The 19,707-nt window shown below is 35.5% G+C and overlaps 1 protein-coding gene across 1 annotated transcript in view; it reads left to right on the top strand.

Moving 5' to 3' along the window:
• The window catches only part of jph1a (junctophilin 1a), a 37,879-nt gene extending 24,866 nt beyond the window's left edge, over positions 1-13,013 (top strand). The window contains exons 4-6 of the mRNA XM_084103405.1: positions 9,311-9,999; positions 10,090-10,186; positions 10,849-13,013. Of these exons, the coding sequence (XP_083959531.1) occupies positions 9,311-9,999; positions 10,090-10,170 (770 nt within the window). The 3' untranslated portion in view covers positions 10,171-10,186; positions 10,849-13,013. The remainder of the gene's footprint in view (positions 1-9,310; positions 10,000-10,089; positions 10,187-10,848) is intronic.
• Positions 13,014-19,707: the final 6,694 nt, after the last annotated feature.

Genomic DNA, 19,707 nt, shown 5'->3' with positions numbered 1-19,707 from the left:
ATGTGTTTTTATGTGATTTTTTTATCATGATAGTATATTAATATCAAACATATAGCCTGGAATAAACCAGGAAAATCTAGTTTTAGTAGGCCTCAAAAGGTCTACCTCACTATACTGTATGCCTCGTCTCATCTCAGCATTGGAATACAGTGAAGAAAATATCCATCAATCACTGAATGGTACACTCATTAATCAAGCTGTTCTATTCTGTTTACATGTAATGTACACTTTCTTGATGAATGGGATTAAATGTTCTTTTTTAAAAATAGACTAGTTGGCTGGATCCCACCATTAAAAAGAAGTCCGAAGGTCTGATAATTAATTGTGGCAAACAAATGGGATGGGTTTAACCCTGGGAAAGAACACAAAAGCACTCTTTTTAGGTAATAGATGATTAGCAACTCGGCTTTGTTGTTTTGTTCAATAAAATCTTTTGGAACTTCTTTGAGAGATGTCTTGCTAAGAAAGAAAATACTTCAGTAATCTTTAACATCATTAATGAATCATGACATCATTAATGAGCCTCCAACATTGGCAGTCCTAATCAAAACAAATAAAGTGTATTACTCAACATTACAGAGCACTAATATTAGTAGACTGCTCCTCAGTGATTGTTCTAGTTCCCTTTAGAAATATTTCAGACAGCAGCCAAAGAATGTGGTCCATATCAAACCGAGAATGTTCTCCGGATGAGGAATGCAAGGCTTGTTGAGTGTGTCGTGCGTACGGCACATTGCTATCAGTAAGCGGATTCAGATAAGAAGTGGGCATGTCAAATTACAGCTCTATTGTGCCGCTCACCTCTCATGGAAAAGGTCCCAGAAACACTTCTCAGTTTTCAGAAGCAAACCCCACACAAACACATAAACTCCTGCCAGCTGAGCACAGGGAGGTCAAGGGAGAAAGGTCAAACTCACAAGGGGGGGTATATACATTTCTGCAGATCTATAACTGGAAATCACCTTCAAGAGGAGACGCTCATGTTGGACTGGATGTGACTGAGCAAATGAGTCATGTCTTGCAGGTACCGGGAAATCTCTGCGAGCGCTGTTAGGGAGATAATATCTTAACTAAACTGAGAACTGTTGTTGCTCAGAGCTTACTTTTTGTTCTACCAGTTATTTTTACTCTCTGAGTGACCTTATTTATCACAAAATACATTATTTGTGAAATCTAATGCCAGATTTTTTTTATATAGCGCCTTTCCGTAGCTCAAGGTCGCTTTACATTGTACATTACAATACATTTACACGCCCGCACACACATTACAGAAACACCACCGTATTGTTTGAATAAGATTGTTAGAAACACCACCTTATTCCGGCTTGTTCAGAGATGAAGCGAAACTGGTTTTGTAAGAATTTGTAACATTAGATTGTGTCTATTGAAAATGAGTACACTCCTTCTGTGCAGAAGTCTCTTCTGCTCACAGAAGCTGTATTTATTTAATAAAAAACACAATAAAAACTATTTTAATACAGCCGTTTTCTATTTTAAGATATTTTAAAATGTAATTTATTCCTGTGATGCAAAGCTGAATTTTCAGCATCATTACTCCAGTCTTCAGTGTCACATGATCCTTCAGAAATCATTTTTTTGCTGCTCAAAAAACATGCTTAATATGTTCGTGGAAACCGTGATGCATTCTTTTCAGTATTTTTGATTAATAAAAAGTTCAAAAGAACAGTAAATGTTATAGTCACTTTTGATTATTTATTGCATCCTTGCAGAATATCTTTAACAAAAACTACTGACTAGTAAAACTGGTAGTTTATGTAATATATTTAAATTTGAAAATACAGTTTTGTTGATGAATAGAATTCAGTTCACTGTAAACATGATGTGTCAAACTAGATTCATTCAAATAGACAGGTTTATTTTGATAGTAGTGCTTCTGATAGTTGATTAATCCAAGGGAGGATATAATTTGTTAATGAGCCTCTAATAAGTGCCACTAGATTTAATGACTAACACACTTGAGGTCATAACTGCCAAGTGTTTATTTAATATGATAAGTTTTCAGTACATACCCTGCATGCTAAAACTAACCAGACATTCACATTTCATGAGTGCAAGTGGTAGAACATTTACGTGGCAGTGCATTTATTGTAGGTGAGGTTTCTTTTACAGAACTGATATGCAATATGCTGCCATATGTTTCTATGTTAATTAGACATTTCTGGGCGTTTCCTGGTTCTGTTTGTTCATTTGTGTTGTTTAGGCTTCACAAACATTTCCCCATGTCATTCATCTTCTTTCCAAGTATTAAATACGCACAGAGTCTACTTGAACCAACACTGCATCCAGTTAAACAACACTTTCAGTGCAACGTCAAACACTGTATTGCTCTTCTTTATATTTCAGTTTTAAAGTAGGATTGTTGTTAGCATCAGAGGTCATTATTGTCTTATCAGCCATGATTGATTGTACCTTTTACAAATATAATGTCAAATAGTACCATGTAATATAGATTTGCTTGTTGCTGATTAGATTTTGCTTTTAGATTTATCTATAAGACATAAACAGCTGTACTTACATAGTGATTTTACTATTGGTAAGGGTACGAAATGTTATTGGTGATGACATGAAGAGAAACCTCGCTTAAACTGTTAGGGCCCTATCTTGCACCCAGCGCAATTGACTTTGTACACCGACGCATGTATCATTCCTATTTTTCACCCGCGCACAGCAGACTTTTCCCTCCACAGACGCACGTCGGTAAACTAGGAAATGCATTTGCGCTCCCGGGGGCGGTTCAGCGCAAAGAGGAGGCGTGTTCCGGCGCAAACGTTCCCTGGTGCTATTTTGCAGATTTAGAAAACAATTCTGCCACTGACCAGGAAAAACCTAGTCTAAAGTCGCGTTGCGCATGTTATTCATATGCTATTTTAAGGGTGCATGCTTGGCCATAATCAATGTAGCGTGTGCACAACGCTCATACACTTTGCTTATCTCATCTACACACAGACGCAGCAGTTCTCATTTTTAGAAAACCATACATTATTACAAGGAAAAATATTAACACACGAGGGAAATCGTTGTGTCCATGAAGATGTGAAAAAATAGGCATAAATCTAGCTTACACATTTACCCAAATTATTATACGCCTGTTTAACCGAAGCTAATTTGGGTGTGTTTCTCCATCCCCAACGTCACTTCTCTGTGTTTTACGGCCCTGACGAGAACGTCGGTCTCCTCGGCTGTGAACCGTTCCTGGCGTGCGCCTGGCAACTCCACCGTTATAATAGCAATCCGCCATGGAACAAGCGTGCCTGCTCTTAAAGGGAATGTGAGATGATGCTCTGATTGGTTTATTTCACGTTACATCCCAAACCACACCTATGAGTAATGAAGCTACTTCAGACCAGCCCATTTTAGATTTGCGTCGGGCGCAAGAGTCATTTATCCCGCCGGTATAATAGCAACAGTGCCCAAGAAAGCCCACAAAGTTACTTGCGTTTCATGCTTGATACTTGCGTTTCAGATCGTTAAAATAGGGCCCAGAGTCACTGTAACGCAGAGCCTCGAGTGGCTGTTCGTTTCAAATTTTGGCATCAGCGATATGATGAATAAATAGACATATGCATCAAAATTTGGGGGCAGTAAGAATAATTTTATTCAGCTAGAATCAAAAGTAACAGTAAAGAAGACATTTATAATTTTACAAAAGATTTATATTTCAAATAAATGCTGTTGTTTTGGACTTTCTATTTATCAAAGAATGTTGGAAAAGAATGCATCACGGTTTCCACAAAAATATTAAGCAGCACAGCTGTTTTCAGCACGGATAATAATAAGAAATATTTCTTGAGCAGCAAAACTGAATATTAGAATGATTTCTAATTATGATTAGATGATCATGTGACACTGAAGACTGGAGTAATGATGCTGAAAATTCAGCTTTGCATCACAGGAATAAGTTACATTTTAAAAATATATTAAAATAGAAAACGTTTCTTTTAAATTGTAATAATATTTCACAATACTACTTTTTTCAATAAAATAAATGTAGCCTTAGTGAGCAGAAGTGACTTCTTTCAAAAACATTGTAAAGGAATGCAGCAACTTTGCACAATATTATAAAATTTTGCTGATGTACACAGTTGTGTGTGTTCAGTTTGAAGTGTCGTATGAAAACAAAGTGGCTTTCTGAAATGATCCGCCTGATCCCCAGCGGTGCCTTGTTCTCCCACTAGCTCTCAAACATCCTGCTCAGAAGAGTAAGCACTAGCATTCGTAATTGACATTTCTGGCTTATGGCAGATTAGTGCAGAGGTTATGTATGCCTTTGTAACACATCAAGAAAAAAACGCTGCACTGTCGCCACAGTTGTCTTTAGGTCCCGTTTGAAATGGTCTACCCAACGAGGTTTATAGAGTGACGTTAATTGCGCTATATTTGGAGCGAGTGTGTCCTTTACAGGGAGCTAACGGTGGGATAGTTGGAATGGCAGGACAGCGAGCAGCTGTCCATTCCTTCAGTCAGACGTTTGAACCCTGACTGCACCTCCTCTTCCCACCTCTCTTTAAATCATTGCCCATCTCTTCAATGCAAGGTGCACAGAGGCCAGCTGGTTCCCTGACCCTATGACCCCCAAATCGTTTTCCCTCTTTATTTATGCCGTTCCAGTGCAAACTTGATGGCTCAGATTATGACATACATTATTATAAATAAATAATGTATATGTTAATGTATATATTAAGACTGTTTTTCCTATAAACAAATATTATTTTATACATATATAATTATTATTATTATGAAAGAAGGCAAGTATATGTAGAAAGTAAATAGATTATAAATATATTTATTTATCTCACAATTGCGACTGTTTCTTGTTTAAACAAAATAAACTCATATTATATAATAGATATATATATATATATATATATATATACACTGTAAAAAATTTCTAACCCTCCCAAATCAAAAATTTCAAGTGACCGATAACATCTAAATTTTTCAATTGGCCCAAGTGAAATTCTTGTTGCAATAGTCTGTTAACATTGGCTCAATGAGAAATAATACGTCAGACTAATTGAAAAATTTAGATGTTATCGGTCACTTGAAATTTTTGACTTGGGGATGTAAATTTTTTTTTACAGTGTATAAATATATATATATATATATATATAAATTATAGCGCCGTCAAATCGCGATTAATCGATTCTGAAATAAAAGTTTGTGTTTACATAATATATGTTTGTGTATATATATATATATATATATATATATATATATATATAAAATATATATGTGTGTATTTGTATATGCAAATATAAACACATTATGTAAACAAACTTTTATTTTAGAGTCGATTAATCACGATTAATATATATAGTATTAATTTAATAGTATTTAATTTACTTAATTTATTAATGTATTTTTCTATGAGAAGGAAAGGAACATCTATTGTTATATTGAATCTATTTTACTGTCGCTACAGTAAAAGATAAATATACATAGATCCACTATAAATCAGTCAGTACTATTCCATCAGTTGTCTGTCATTATGAAATACATTATGGCATGAATCTTAAATACACACAAGACTCCACTGGCATGAATTTATGAAGTGCTTAATAAATTCAAAAGCCCCCGGGCCCTGCATCACATGCCCCATCAAGACAGATAGCCGCTTTTATTGGGATAGAGAGCCTATTAATATTCCGGACCATGTAGATAATAAACAAAACTTTAAGGTTGATTGCATGCCTAGGTTTGTTTGTGCTGTGTCGTAGCGTCTTCATATAATGCATGTTAAAACAAGGGTACCGCTTTAATTGCGTATCAGGTAATTGAGTTGTGTCTCTTAACTGTGGGTGAAAAGATTTCATAATCCTTCTCATGTCATAAGAGAGGCCTTTGGATCTTTGTCAAATGCCTTATGCTGATTTTGAGCCATGAGGTTCTATTGCCACCACTTATTTTTGGAGTTGAATTTCACATGGCAACATGACAGTTCTCATTATACATCTCGATGTCTCATCATGTTGTTGTAAGATCTTCTTTTAAGGTAGTTTTCAGTATTGTTTTTATTTAATTAGTAAGTATAATTGTTTTTTGCTTTGTTACAATATAAAAAATAATTTCTTAAGCAATGTTTTTGTCTTGTTTAAATAAGCATCTTGCATCCTTAAAACAAGTTAAATTTATAAGCCTTGTATTCAGAGAATATATCTTAAATTAAGTTTATATTTCTTACCTTAAGGCCAAATTTGTTTTAATGTTTTGCTTGTTTTAAGGTTAATTCAGTAAATAAATAATTATTATGGTATACAATTGTGCTAAAAGAAAATATTGGAATTTACTTTGAAGGGTGTTTAGATATTTTTGGGGGGCGGATACAAGACAAAAATACTAATTACGAAAAAAAAAAAAAAAATCATAACAGCGCACATATGCCATAATCTAATCCACAAAGGCATTTTTTTAACTCCAGCACAGCACATTTAACTCAGAAGATGAGGCATTTCCGTCCCGTCAACTATCAAATGAATACCTCTTGTTATTGACGCTTGGTCTAATTTAAGGTTGGCGAGGATGCAATGCTCCAAAGGATTTAACGGCCCGTGCTTCCCCATAGGCCTGTCTAATGGTGCTGGAATATGGCCAGGATTATCCATTATATAGCCGTCATCTGTGGACAACACAAAGAAACATATTATTCTTATAAACCTATGGGATTGCTTTGAAATTACCTTTTATTTTTCAGCCCTACATGCTTGTAATGCATTTGTACTGATTTAGTTTATGCATTCTGATTATGAATATAATCCTATCGTTGCTTCAAGTAACACAGTTTTGCCTGCAGCAGTGTTTCCTTTGTCCAAGCTCCCGTACTGTTTGTGTAGGTACTATTGAATTTGAATTTACTTCACGACCATTCAAAAAGTATGCTATAGTATGATATGTCACCATTCCTCCGCCACCTTCAGTCACCATCACTTTGCCACCTCCAAATCCCCACCATCCCTCCCTCTTCATCATCTGTTCCCTGCGGGGGATGTACTGTCACAGTTATGTTCAGTTAGTTTCAGTTTGTTGATTTTTCCCGCTTCTTCTTTGTTTCTATGGTCAGAAATTATTCGTTTGTTGGGTTTAGCTGTGTTTGATTAATTATCTTGTTTGAATCTGCACTTAAGTTCCGTTTTCTCCTCAGTTCTCTGTCAGTTGTTGTTTGTGTGTGTGTGTGTGTAACACACGCTGTTACCTTTTATCGCCTGCTTGTGGATTAAACCTCATTTATATTTTGAATCTGCTTTCGTCTGTCTTCATCTTCATCTTGTAACAGTGGTTGCCCTGGAAAATGTTGTTTCATCTGAGAACAAATTAATATTTTGTATTTATTTTATATCTATTATTTGCCTCTCATATATCACTGTAGCACACCCAGTCTTGTTTTGGATAAATTTGTATAAAAATAACTGAAAATATTTATTTTCATGGATTTATTATTTACCTGTTTAAATTGTAATCTTTTGACTGCTTTAAAAAAAAATTATATATATATATATATATATATATATATAGATTTATAGATTTAATGAAACAATCTAATTTTGCTTTGGTGTGCATGTAACTCTATTTGGGAATCACTGGTCTAATGCCCTATTGTGTGTTTTTCAGTTGTCATTCTGTGCGCTAGTTCGATGTTTGTTAATTTTTTAGTCATGCATGGTGTATTATTAAGATGATTTTGAATTTAAATGATTATTAAAATTGCTCAAGTGCATTGTATTTATTGTTTTGTTTATATAAAATACAGTATTTTACTATTGTGCCATCCCAGGGTAGCAGTCTGCCACTTTCAGAGTCTTGCTCGAGGATTAAAGAGAGATCAAAGCAATCTTAGAGCATTATGTGGACTTTATTTTTAAGTTGCTCCGCAACTACAAGATTAAGTTATTGCCGTTGGAGTAACACTCTACACAAAGGCGTGTAACATGAGACATCATATGATCAAAATCAGTCTTAATGTTGATAGAAACGTATTTTCTTTCATTAGTATGTTATGTTTAATGATCAAGAAGAGTTAACTTCTGTTTTCTACTTCAGCTAGTCAATAGCTGGTCATATGAGTAGATCAGTGTCTTCTGTAAATGACAGAAGAACAGGCGTGTGTGTTTGGCAGTGAATTATGCTTGCAGTGCGCTACCATGGTCCCTTTAGGTCAGTAAATAACACAGACAATGCTAGGAACTTGTGACATAAGTTCTGTTCAGACAGGAAGAAACGGAATGGACCCTCCATAAAGCATGAGCTCTTATCAAGTTATTGTGAGAAATTATGTTCAGAAGATACTTTAAGCCATTTAAACATTAAGAATGCCCTCTCACTCTTTGAAGTTGATCATCATGGATGCCAGAGATGTCAAGTGAATTAAACTGCAGTTAAATTGTTTGGGCTTAAGCTAGTTCGAGCCGTATGATTTTCCCGGAAGGCTCTATTATGCAAACTCAGCGTTGCGTCATTCATAGTTTTGCAGTTACCTTCTAAGTTAATTGATCTAGATGCACTAAGAGTTTTCATTGGCAGAGTGAACCAAGTTTTTTGTTGGGAATCAGATTATATTATAAAACAAATGTATACAATATATTTTAATTTAAATGTATGGCCCCCTGATGACCTAAGATTTGGCAACAATGTGTGAAGTTTGCAGTGCAATACTATATATATTGTTATAAAATAAAAAACAAGTCACTTTTTAGAATATTACCTTTCATTCATGCAGTGTAATAATTTTTTTTAAATCCAGCTGAGGTGCTTTGGTTGCTATGATTTGGAATATCCATTGTTGTAACATGTTACTAGCATCTAATTTTAAAGAATATTACTAAATATAAAAATGCCTACATAGGTTTGTAACGAATTTGCATAATGCCAGCCTATGGTTTTCATTGGCTGCCGACAAACAACATCTACTTTGACCCGCCCAATCACAACAGACTGGGCCATCTGATCAGTCAGAGCAGAGTAACCTCACGTAAAGAGTTTACGTTTAGAGAGACAAAATCTTCTAACTAAACATTTAATGTTTTTTTTCCCGTTTACCTTAGATGCATGTTTCCTGTTGTATGAAACCTCCAAAACAAAATGAGGAACCTTTAAAATAGCATAACAGGGCCACATTAATCTATGATCTAGAATTTGGCTAAAATGAAGTGAAGTTTGTTGTCAAAATGCTGGTTAACTTGTATTGAATCCTTGAATCTCTTTTGGATTGTTCTTTAGTTTTTCTGACCTGTATTGGCTGCCTGTTCTAGTTTGTAATATCCCTAACTTTCTCCAACATTTGATCCCTTCCTTACAGGACTTGACTACATCAAACAAAAGTTCAGTGAGCCGGTGGATGAGATTAAGGAGGAAGCACCTAAAGAGGAGGAGGAGAAGGAGAAGTCTTCTAGCAGCCCTTTCTATCGCCACGGCACGACTCCAAGCCACACTCCTGCCCAGAGCCCAAACCCGTCACCTCCTCACTCTCCTCAGAAGAGCCAAGCACCCAACCCCAGCGCCAGCCGCAAGATAAGCAAAGACAACAGCAGCGTAGCCCGAAAGATAAGCAAGGACAGTAGTAGTGTAGCTCGCAAGATAAGCAAAGAAGAGAGAGCCTCAATTGTGGCAGAGATCACCAAAGTATCCGCCCCTCCTCTTGTCCCGGCCATCAAGTTACAGGAAGTGCCCCCACCAAAACCCCCCAAGACCCTTATGCCCCCGTCCAAACCTGCGAGCACAGGTAATGGGCAGCTACACGCTGCTTATCACAGTTACTATGTGAAGCCAATGTCGAAGATGCCTCCACCAGAAGAACCAGAAGATGATGAGCCTGAGATGACACAGTCTAGCCTGGCCAGGATGCCTCCGCCACCCAAACTGGTCAGGACACCCACTCCCAAACCAGAGCCCAAGATCAGGAAACAAGAGTCCATTAAACCAAAGAGCTTAGCTGATACCAAGAAAGCCAGCATAGATATGGCAGATGAAACACTAGCGGAAGAATCTGTAAGTGCTTGCTAGTGTCTCGTTTATACTTACAGATGTCTTTTTATGGATTGTGCTGTAATTGTTACATCATGTGTCTTTTTTACCCAGGGTCCTAACTCAGTTTTGGTTGCAATGGTTATGCTTTTGAACATTGGATTGGCAATCATTTTTGTCCATTTCCTGACATGAAACACTACCATTTAAGGTAAGCTTTTTCCTTTATACACTGCAGTTCAAAATGTTGATGCCTTAATTTAAATGCATTGTAAATTAAATGCTGTTCTTTTTAACTTTGTTCATCAAAGAATCCTGACAAAAAAATCAAATTAAGCAGCACAAGTGTTTTCAACATTGATAATAATAAGAAATGTTTCTTGAGCACCAAATCAGCATATTAGAATGATTTCTTAAGGATCGTGTGACACTGAAAATGCAACTTTGCATCACAGGAATAAATTAGGTTTCAAAATATAATCAAATAGAAAGCGATTATTTTAAATTGTAATAATATTTCAAAATATTACAGCTTTTACTGTATTACTGATCAAATAAATGTAATTATACAAGATTCAACTCATTTTTTTAAGTCAATTTAATGTAATTTAAGTTGAAATGACTTAAACATCCAAGTTGATTGTACTTAAACATTTAAGGCAGTGACTTTTTACAGTGAACGTAGCCTGTTCATTCATACTAAAACTGAAAATGCAGTTTGGAGGATGGAATTCACACAAAAAAATCCTAATTTACAGAAAGACATTTTTGAAAAATGTGTTTAAAGCCAACAGTCCCTGTGACAACTAGCCCAAGCTGCATTTTTGTGGATGTATTGTGACTTTTAACCCTGTATAACATTTATTCCTTTAGTGTTGGATGGCAACCCACACAGTTGTGTCAATGACCTTTCTGAAATCCAAACGGCACCAGGCAGTCTCCAGAGAGCAGAGAGAGCTGAAGAATCAACATATGGGAGTTTGAAATCCAGAGAGCATCATCCTTGAAAATGACATGGTCTAATGTCATGCGGCTCTGGTAAACGAGATGAAAATATTTTGGGGCGAAAAATTACCATTAAAATGGAAACAGAAGAAGAGAATGCAGTGTGACGTGACTCATATCTGCTGATGGAAAGCCTTAATATCAGCCACTCCATAGGTCTCTGGCTTCTGGCAGAGACTTAACTGGAAATGTTTGATGATGCACTTTTACATGATGGGCAAGAGCAGCTGCCTTACTCATTTACCATCTGACGTGTAACTGGGAGATGTGCTCCGAGTGCCAGAGGAATGCGTTCAGGGGACTTTGCTGCAGCGGGCGTCCGTTCCAGTGAGAGGAAACCGAACGCGTACACCAGCGTCACTCGTCCCGTCTTACACCCTTTACTGACCCACTGCAGTTTCTTCTAGCATCTCCTTCGTTCTTCTCGGAAGCTCCCTACTGTACTCATCACGTTTCAGTTTTTGTTTTCATGTACCTTTCTTTCTTTCCTTTATGTTTGTTCACCTCAATCAACACCGTGTTTGAATTATACGAAGCAAAAAAATCACTACCAATTTTTTTTTTTTGTGTGTGTGTGAGTATTGGTACTATTTGAAAAATGGGAAAATATTATATTATTTATTAAAAATGTGCAATATGATTTATTTTTACACTTACCAATGAGGGACATTGTAGTTCTGTCCCATTTGTTCTGGTATTTAAGAGAAGGAAAAACATGAACGGATTTGAAAAGTTAACGATGCACTGATTTCCCGCTCTTTTTTTGATCACGCCCATTCTGGTCATGGCAAAACCAATCAAAAAGTCTTATAAAGTGTGTTATTTATTGAATTCTGGGAATTGACTGTTTGTCATGTTATGTAAATGAAGCCTATGCCGTTGTGCATGCGATGTTGTGGAAGAGTTGTCATGCTTCAGATGTCAGGTATGACGTGTGACAGCATGTGAGATGTTTCGGAGGGAAAAATAAAAAAAAGTCGTTGAGGGATTGCTTGCATGCTTGTGACCTTGGATGCTTTGGATATCAAAAGTCAGGTAGTGCCACAGTCGGGTGGCGCTAGAGGAAGTAGGACATTGCCTTTAAGAGTCTTTAACAGTACTTCAGTTTACCTCAAACGAAATAAAGGAAAAAGCCTCGTACGAGATGAAGTCTTTGTCTTAAATCTGTAGTATGCAAATTTTGACTGACGCAGTCATTGGGAATTGATTTTAAATGTGCCACTATATTGTAAAATGATTTTCTTTTGGTACATCCGGAAATTTAACTTCTGTTTGTTATTCTTCTTATCATATTTATGCGCATTTTTCCTCTTTGGAAGGTTAATTAAAGATTTATTTATTATATATGGAATTCTAGATATCGTTTCAAGTGTTTGGTGAGTGTACAAGGGCTTTCTCTTCTTCAAACCCTCATTTGCTTTTAGTTTTCGTTTGCATGGAGACTTTAAATGGACTAACGCCTGTATATCTGACTCAAAACAATCTGAGGTAAATGTTTAAGGCATCAAAATTTACTCTTGAAGGACGTGTTTTATTTGGTTGTATTTCAATTCTGTGCAACAATGCAGTGCAATGTGTACGGGCTCTTTTTTATATGTTTTCTGAAGGAGAGTTTGGAGCTCTTATAACAGGACAGGACAAGGAATTATTTTTTTAAAAACAGATGTTGCACAAACAAAAGACATTTATATACTATATAAGGTTTATTCTATTTATAAGAATTTTTACAGAGCACAGCCATTACAATACGAATTCTAAGATATTTTTCTATTGAAATGCACAACTGTATTTTGTCAAAAGCAGTATAGCTCCTTTATATCAAGCATTGTATCTCACACATCGGAATTAAAACACTAAAACTATATATGATTCAATGTGACTTGAAATGCTGAGGATACAGGAATACTTTTTTGAACCCTTCAATGCAAAAAAAACCTAATCTCTGTTACATTTCGAGCCCATAGAGCCCCACGTATTTCTGTAATTGAAAAGTTATGGTATTTATCTGTATAATAAAATGTTATACCTTGTAAGTCTGCTTTCTCCATAATTTTTTACCCCTTTTCAACTATTGTGCTGTAATAAACAACACATCTATGGGCTGATTCTCGTCCAACGCTAAAGCACTGGTTACACTGTAAAAAATTATATGATCAATAAGTTATGACAAGTTATTAGTAAGTTATTTTTTATTTTATTTTCAGAAAACTTATATTTCATTTTTATAATATTTTTTTATGCAATTTAGCTGTTCCGTTGGGTCCTAAAGTCAGTTTTTCTCTTCAGTATGCATTCAGATACACAAGATTTAGCATTTTTAGTTTTAATTTTGAGCAATTTTTTGGTTTTTTGGTTCTATGTATACTGAAGCATTCTTCGCTTTCCATTCATTCCTAAGGGGCTCAAATTGACCCCGAGAGAAGGATTTGTTACTTTTTTTATTTCACCCACATAATCTCCTCGAATCCAGTCTTTTTTTGTGTGTATTCGTGGTTCAAGTGCGACAAAAGTTTTTCAAGTGTTACAGATTCTTGGGTCAAAATTACCCAAATAGAGGATGTTTAATGTAATTTAAGTTGAAATGACTTAAACATCATAATTGTACTTAAAAATTTAAGGTCATTGATTCTGAATCAGTGAATCCAATAGATTCTGTAGTTTTTGCTTTATTAGGTATAGGGATGCACTGATATTTAAATTCTGGCAGATACTAATCATTATCATCATCATTTTAATATTTATTTTAATATTATATATTAAAATTCAATGCAATATTAAAATTGGACCACTTTACAAAAAGGTTTCATTTGTTAAAGTCCCCCTGTGGTGAAACTCAAGCTTTTAATGTTGTTTATATGTCTATGTGGTGTTTTTAATATGCTTTAAGACAAACCATGAGCAAATGCATGAGTCAACACCATTGCTGAGAATTTTCTCTTTAAAATTGCAATGAATCAAAGACAGACAAAAACGCTTTTTGAAATCGCTGGTGTTTCTGACGTCACAAACTACCTTGTAACCAATCACGTCAACGAGTGGATCTCTGAGCTGGTGTGAGTGAGTGGAGGCGGGGCTAATTTGCATATTCATAGAACTGCATATACTAAATGAGACAAGGGTGTAGAGTTTCATTCAAGATAATTTAAGGCATGAAGCATCTTTTTTCAAGGAAAAAACTTTAAATATGTAATTTTGGTGATCAAAGATAAGGGATTTTGCTGATTTTAAGGGTTAAAATTATTGACTTTAACATTAGTTAGCTACATGAACTATAACAATGAACAATACTTTTACAGCATTTGTTAATCTTTTTTTTTAAAACCTAATTTTTTAAGATCAAAAGTTATCTATTAACATTAATTACTGCACAGTGAACTAAAAAGAACATGCACATTTTTATTAAGTAACATTAGCAAAGGTTAATAAATGCAGAATATATTGCTCATTGTTAGTTCATGTTAGTTAATGCATTAACAAATGAGACCTTATTGTAAAGTGTTACCAAAATTTATTCAAATTCTATGCAATTGTGTCCAAAAATATTAAACACTCAAAACTACAATTGTTAATGTTAAAAGTGAATCACAACATTATAATATAAAGTAATTACATTAAAAAAAATCTCTAAAATCAACTGACACCCATTTGGTACAGAATAGCACCCTGTTTTACATTTATTCACTTTTGTTGGGTTATTCTGTACTAGACAGAAGTACAGTACAGTTATAATACAGTGCATGTTGCTCTGAACCCTCTGACCATTTAAAATACTTTCAGCGTTTCACTTTTGCATGACTAAATGTAGACATAGCGTGAGCACCGTGCACCACACTAAAGAATCAGTTTCACATGTGTAATCTTAAACGTCTTCAGAGGTCAAAGATCTACCAGCTTCTAAAAAGCGAATGTAACATGTTGCTGAAATTGGATTAAGACTAGTAAGCAGGGAAGGGATATGGCTGGTTATGTGTTTTCTTAAAACAGAGTTGCTAAGACATTAGCTTGGGCAAAATTATCTTTCTGTCTTTAGCTTAGCACCATTGAATCATCATTGAGTAAACATAAAATGGATTAAATGTAATGAATCACCCCTTAATTGTAAGCACTATGACTAAGAAAACCAAAGTCTGAGTAGCGTAGAGTATTTGGCAAATGACTCACATTCTAGTCATCTAAACAAACCAGGGCTCTGTTTTCCTGACATAAACATCTGTCAGCAATATAAAGCAGGAATATCTAGATTGTTTCATACAATATACAACATTCCACATTATTTCAGACCAAAGAAATTTGGATGTAGGCCTATAGACCTTGATCGCCAGAGAAACAAGCACGCAGCCATCTTTAGAAATTTGTGTTTGAACTTCTGTTTTTGCGGTAATTCTGTATACTTCTATGGCATCGCTGTCGAAGAGTAAGTAGCTGGTGAAGTGGTTTTAAAGAGTTAATGAAAGTTATCATGAGTATTGTAATGTTTGAAGCTGATGTCATAACAAATGTCATTAGACCGGGAAGATTTTAAAACAAGCAGTTCATTCATCAGCGCTAAAAAGGGGCGGGGCTACACAAGGCTGCGTCTGAAATCACATACTCTTTTGAGTGGGTAGCCTTATTTTGATTAAGTTATTAATTCACCATCGCTAAAAAAGAGTGTATTGTTCTATATGCGTGAATGTTATCTGGACGCACTACATTCGCCATGTTGTAATTATCATGTGACCAACCAGCGTCAGTTACTTCGCTTCACTGCCATTCACAAATCCTCTCCTGTGGCGTTATGGGATAGTAAAGTGAATCTCACCAGAAGAATGTCATCCGGGTACTTTTTGCCAACTCTTTTATGAGTACTGTGAATTCTGACATACTACTTTTGTCACATACTGTTTTTTGCCTATACTATATAGTAGGGAAGTATGCAATTTTGGATGCAGCCACTAACATTTCTGTTTATTTTGTAATGACCATTGGATGTGATTTGCTATAATATTTGCTATAAGCCACTATTATTTAAACAGGAAATTGCTGCAGAACAAATGAGTGTATTGTATTTATTTTTGGGTACAATGGGACCAAAGGCCCCTGCCTTTTCAGTATATTTACATTATTTGTCATAAAAACACATATGATTTTTCTCCATCACCATTTAACCCTCTACTGCATGGTGTTGCCATAGGGCAACATACTCTTTGTGTTCATTTCCTTGCCACTGTCTCTTTAAGAAAACATTCTCGTGTTTTTTGTTGGAATGAGAAGACCTTAGTTTAGCCAATGATGTGCTTTGGTTAAGTCACATGACATGCAGTTTTTTTTTCTGTAGCACAATTTTTGGCAGACTCTTGTCGGTTGTTGCTGAAAGCAAATTAAAACATCAGTAACAAACAAGGACAAGCCCATATCACATACACAAAAAAAATTGGAAACATTGCCTCAGGTAAGATATGATGACATATTCACCACTCAAAAAAGTTTTTATGAAATTAGTTTTTGGCAAATCGATCAAATGTCTGTGTTGCCAAGCGGCATTTTTCATGAGCTGAACTCAAAGTTCTAATACTTTTTCTATGTACACAAAAGGCCTATTTCCCTCAAATAGTGTTCACAAATCTGTCTAAATCTGTGTTAGTGAGCACTTCTCCTTTGTCGAGATAATCCATCCACCTCACAGGTGTGGCATATCAAGATGCTGATTAGACAGCATGATTATTGCACAGGTGTGCCTTAAGCTGGCCACAATAAAAGGCCACTCTAAAATGTGCAGTTTTACTGTATTTTTATGGGTCCGGTGGGGTCTGAAAACCAGTCAGTATCTGGTGTGACCACCATTTGCCTCACGCAGTGCAACACATCTCCTTCGCATAGGTTGTTGATTGTGGCCTGTGAAATGTTGGTCCACCCATCTTCAATGGCTGTGCGAAGTTGCTGGATATCGGCAGGACCTGGAACACACTGTCGTATACACCGATCCAGAGCATCCCAAACATGCTCAATGGGTGACATGTCCGGTGAGTATGTTGGCCATGCTAGAACTGGGATTTTTTCAGCTTCCAGGAATTGTGTACAGATCCTTGCAACATGGGGACGTGTATTATCATGCTGCAACATGAGATGATGGTCATGGATGAATGGCACAACAGTGGGCCTCAGGATCTCGTCACGGTATCTCTGTGCATTCAAAATGCCATCAATAAAATGCACCTGTGTTTGTTGTCCATAACATACGCCTGCCCATACCATAACCCCACTGCCACCATGGGCCACTCGATCCACAACGTTGACATCAGCAAACCGCTCACCCACACCGTGAAGAGAACACCTCTCATCCCTGAAGAGAACACTTCTCCAACGTGCCAGATGCCATCGAATGTGAGCATTTGCCCACTCAAGTCGGTTACGACGACGAACTGCAGTCAGGTTGAGACCTTCCCTGAGACGGTTTCTGACAGTTTGTGCAGAAATGATTTGGTTATGCAAACCGATTGTTGCAGCAGCTGTCCGGGTGGCTGGTCTCAGACGATCTTGGAGGTGAAGATGCTGGATGTGGAGGTCCTGGGCTGGTGTGGTTACACGTGGTCTGCGGTTGTGAGGCCAGTTGGATGTACTGCCAAATTCTCTGAAACGCCTTTGGAGACGGTTTATGGTAGAGAAATGAACGGGCAACAGCTCTGGTGGACATTCCTGCAGTCAGCATGCCAATTGCACACTCCCTCAAAACTTGTGACATCTGTGGAATTGTGCTGTTTGATAAAACTGCACATTTTAGAGTGGCCTTTTATTGTGGCCAGCCTAAGGCACACCTGTGCAATAATCATGCTGTCTAATCAGCATCTTGATATGCCACACCTGTGAAGTGGATGGATTATCTCGGCAAAGGAGAAGTGCTCACTAACACAGATTTAGACAGATTTGTGAACAATATTTGAGAGAAACAGGCCTTTTGTGTACATAGAAAAAGTCTTAGATCTTTGAGTTCAGCTCACGAAAAATGGGGGCAAAAACAAAAGCGTTTATAATTTTGTTCAATGTGGAAAGGTCAGCTGCAATCTATTAAGCTGTAACAATAACAACATTAATGCTAGTGATATAATGTTGATTAGTCATATGTTAAGGACTGCCAAGGCATTTGTATTATGAAAAAAAAAAAACTAATTTAAATGGCAATTTTAAAAAAAATGCCACTATTGTAGGTTATTGCCGTATGGCAACATATCATAAAGTACCTTAAAACAATACTTTTTCCTTTTTTTTTTTTTTTACAGCACTTCAAGTTAAGCCATTCTAAGAAAAGAATTTTCTTTTTTTATATTTTATATATCACATCATAATGTGTGCAGTAGAGGGATAAGTAAAATATATACATATACTATACGTATCTCACGCTCACCAAGGCTGCATTTATTTGATCCAAAATATAGTAAAAACAGTAATATTTTTTAAATATTATTAATATTTAAAATAGGTAAATATATTTAAAATTTTTACTTAATATTTTTATGGAAACCATGATTTTATTTTTTTTATTTTTTTATTTTTTAGGATACTTTGATAAATGGAATGTTCAAAAGAAAAGCATTGAAATCTTTTGCAACATTCTAAATGTATTTACTGTCACTTTTGATCAATTTGATGCATCCTTGCTGGATAAAAGTATTCATTTCTTTAAAAAGACACACTGACTTTTTAACAGTAGGCCTAGTGTATATTTTTCATTGTCAGATATTTGGTGACCAGAATAAAAAAATATTTTATCTTTTGTGGTTTTCAAAAATAATTCACCTTATTAGATGTATGAATATGAATATAAAAATATATTATAAAATATACATGAATTGAAATAGCCTATATTAACAATCAATAGAATGGTTAAACATATGAGATTAATAGTTAAGAAATACATGGATGAATCATCAGTTTATGACAAACGAATTATGTCTTAACCTTTGGTTTGCGGTTGATAAGAATAAAAGACTTGAGCTCAAAACCCTGGGTCACTGGTCCCTTTAGATATGTACACATGTGAAATGAGAAGTGACAGAACTGTTACAAGAGCTCAGATCTGGCTTTAGGCTTAGAGGAGTGTGATGACAAATCAAATATGACATGTTGCTCTTCTTTAAGAGAGAAAACCCACAGTGGATGCCCATAATTCTCTACTATACTGTATCTAAAAACCTATACTGACCCTAATTTATTAAAGTGCAGACATCCTGAAAATGTGTGTACTGTATATATACTGTTTATATATATATATATATATATATATATATATATATATATATATATATATATATATATATTCACATAGAAAACCATTTGCCATCATGACCCACTGTAATGCATCAAAATGTTATACTGTTTCTGTTTGATACACTGTAAAACCCAATAAGTTAACTCAACTCAAACCGATTGAGGAAACGGATTGCTTCAAACCATTTAAGTTTAAAAATAAATACATATGACTATTGTGAACTTATATATACTGATATCATTTTCACTCATAATTTAGTGTTGGTTTAGTCAATCATTTTGATATGTAACTTTAGTTTTTTTTATACAAAGTATATGTAAATATTTTAAGTTCATTCCATTAATTTAAACTAACTGATTTGAGTTCATTTAATAAATCTAATCAAGTCTAACTATGTTTTTTTTGTTTTTTGTTTTTTTTTGTGGGTGAACCACAACAGCTGCATGTAAACATTTCCTCAGATGATTTATTGACCTTTATAT

This window comes from Abramis brama, assembly GCF_963993115.1.
Source record: "Abramis brama genome assembly, chromosome: 24".
Lineage (NCBI taxonomy): Eukaryota > Metazoa > Chordata > Actinopteri > Cypriniformes > Leuciscidae > Abramis > Abramis brama.
This window is presented reverse-complemented; position numbering and strand designations above follow the sequence as displayed.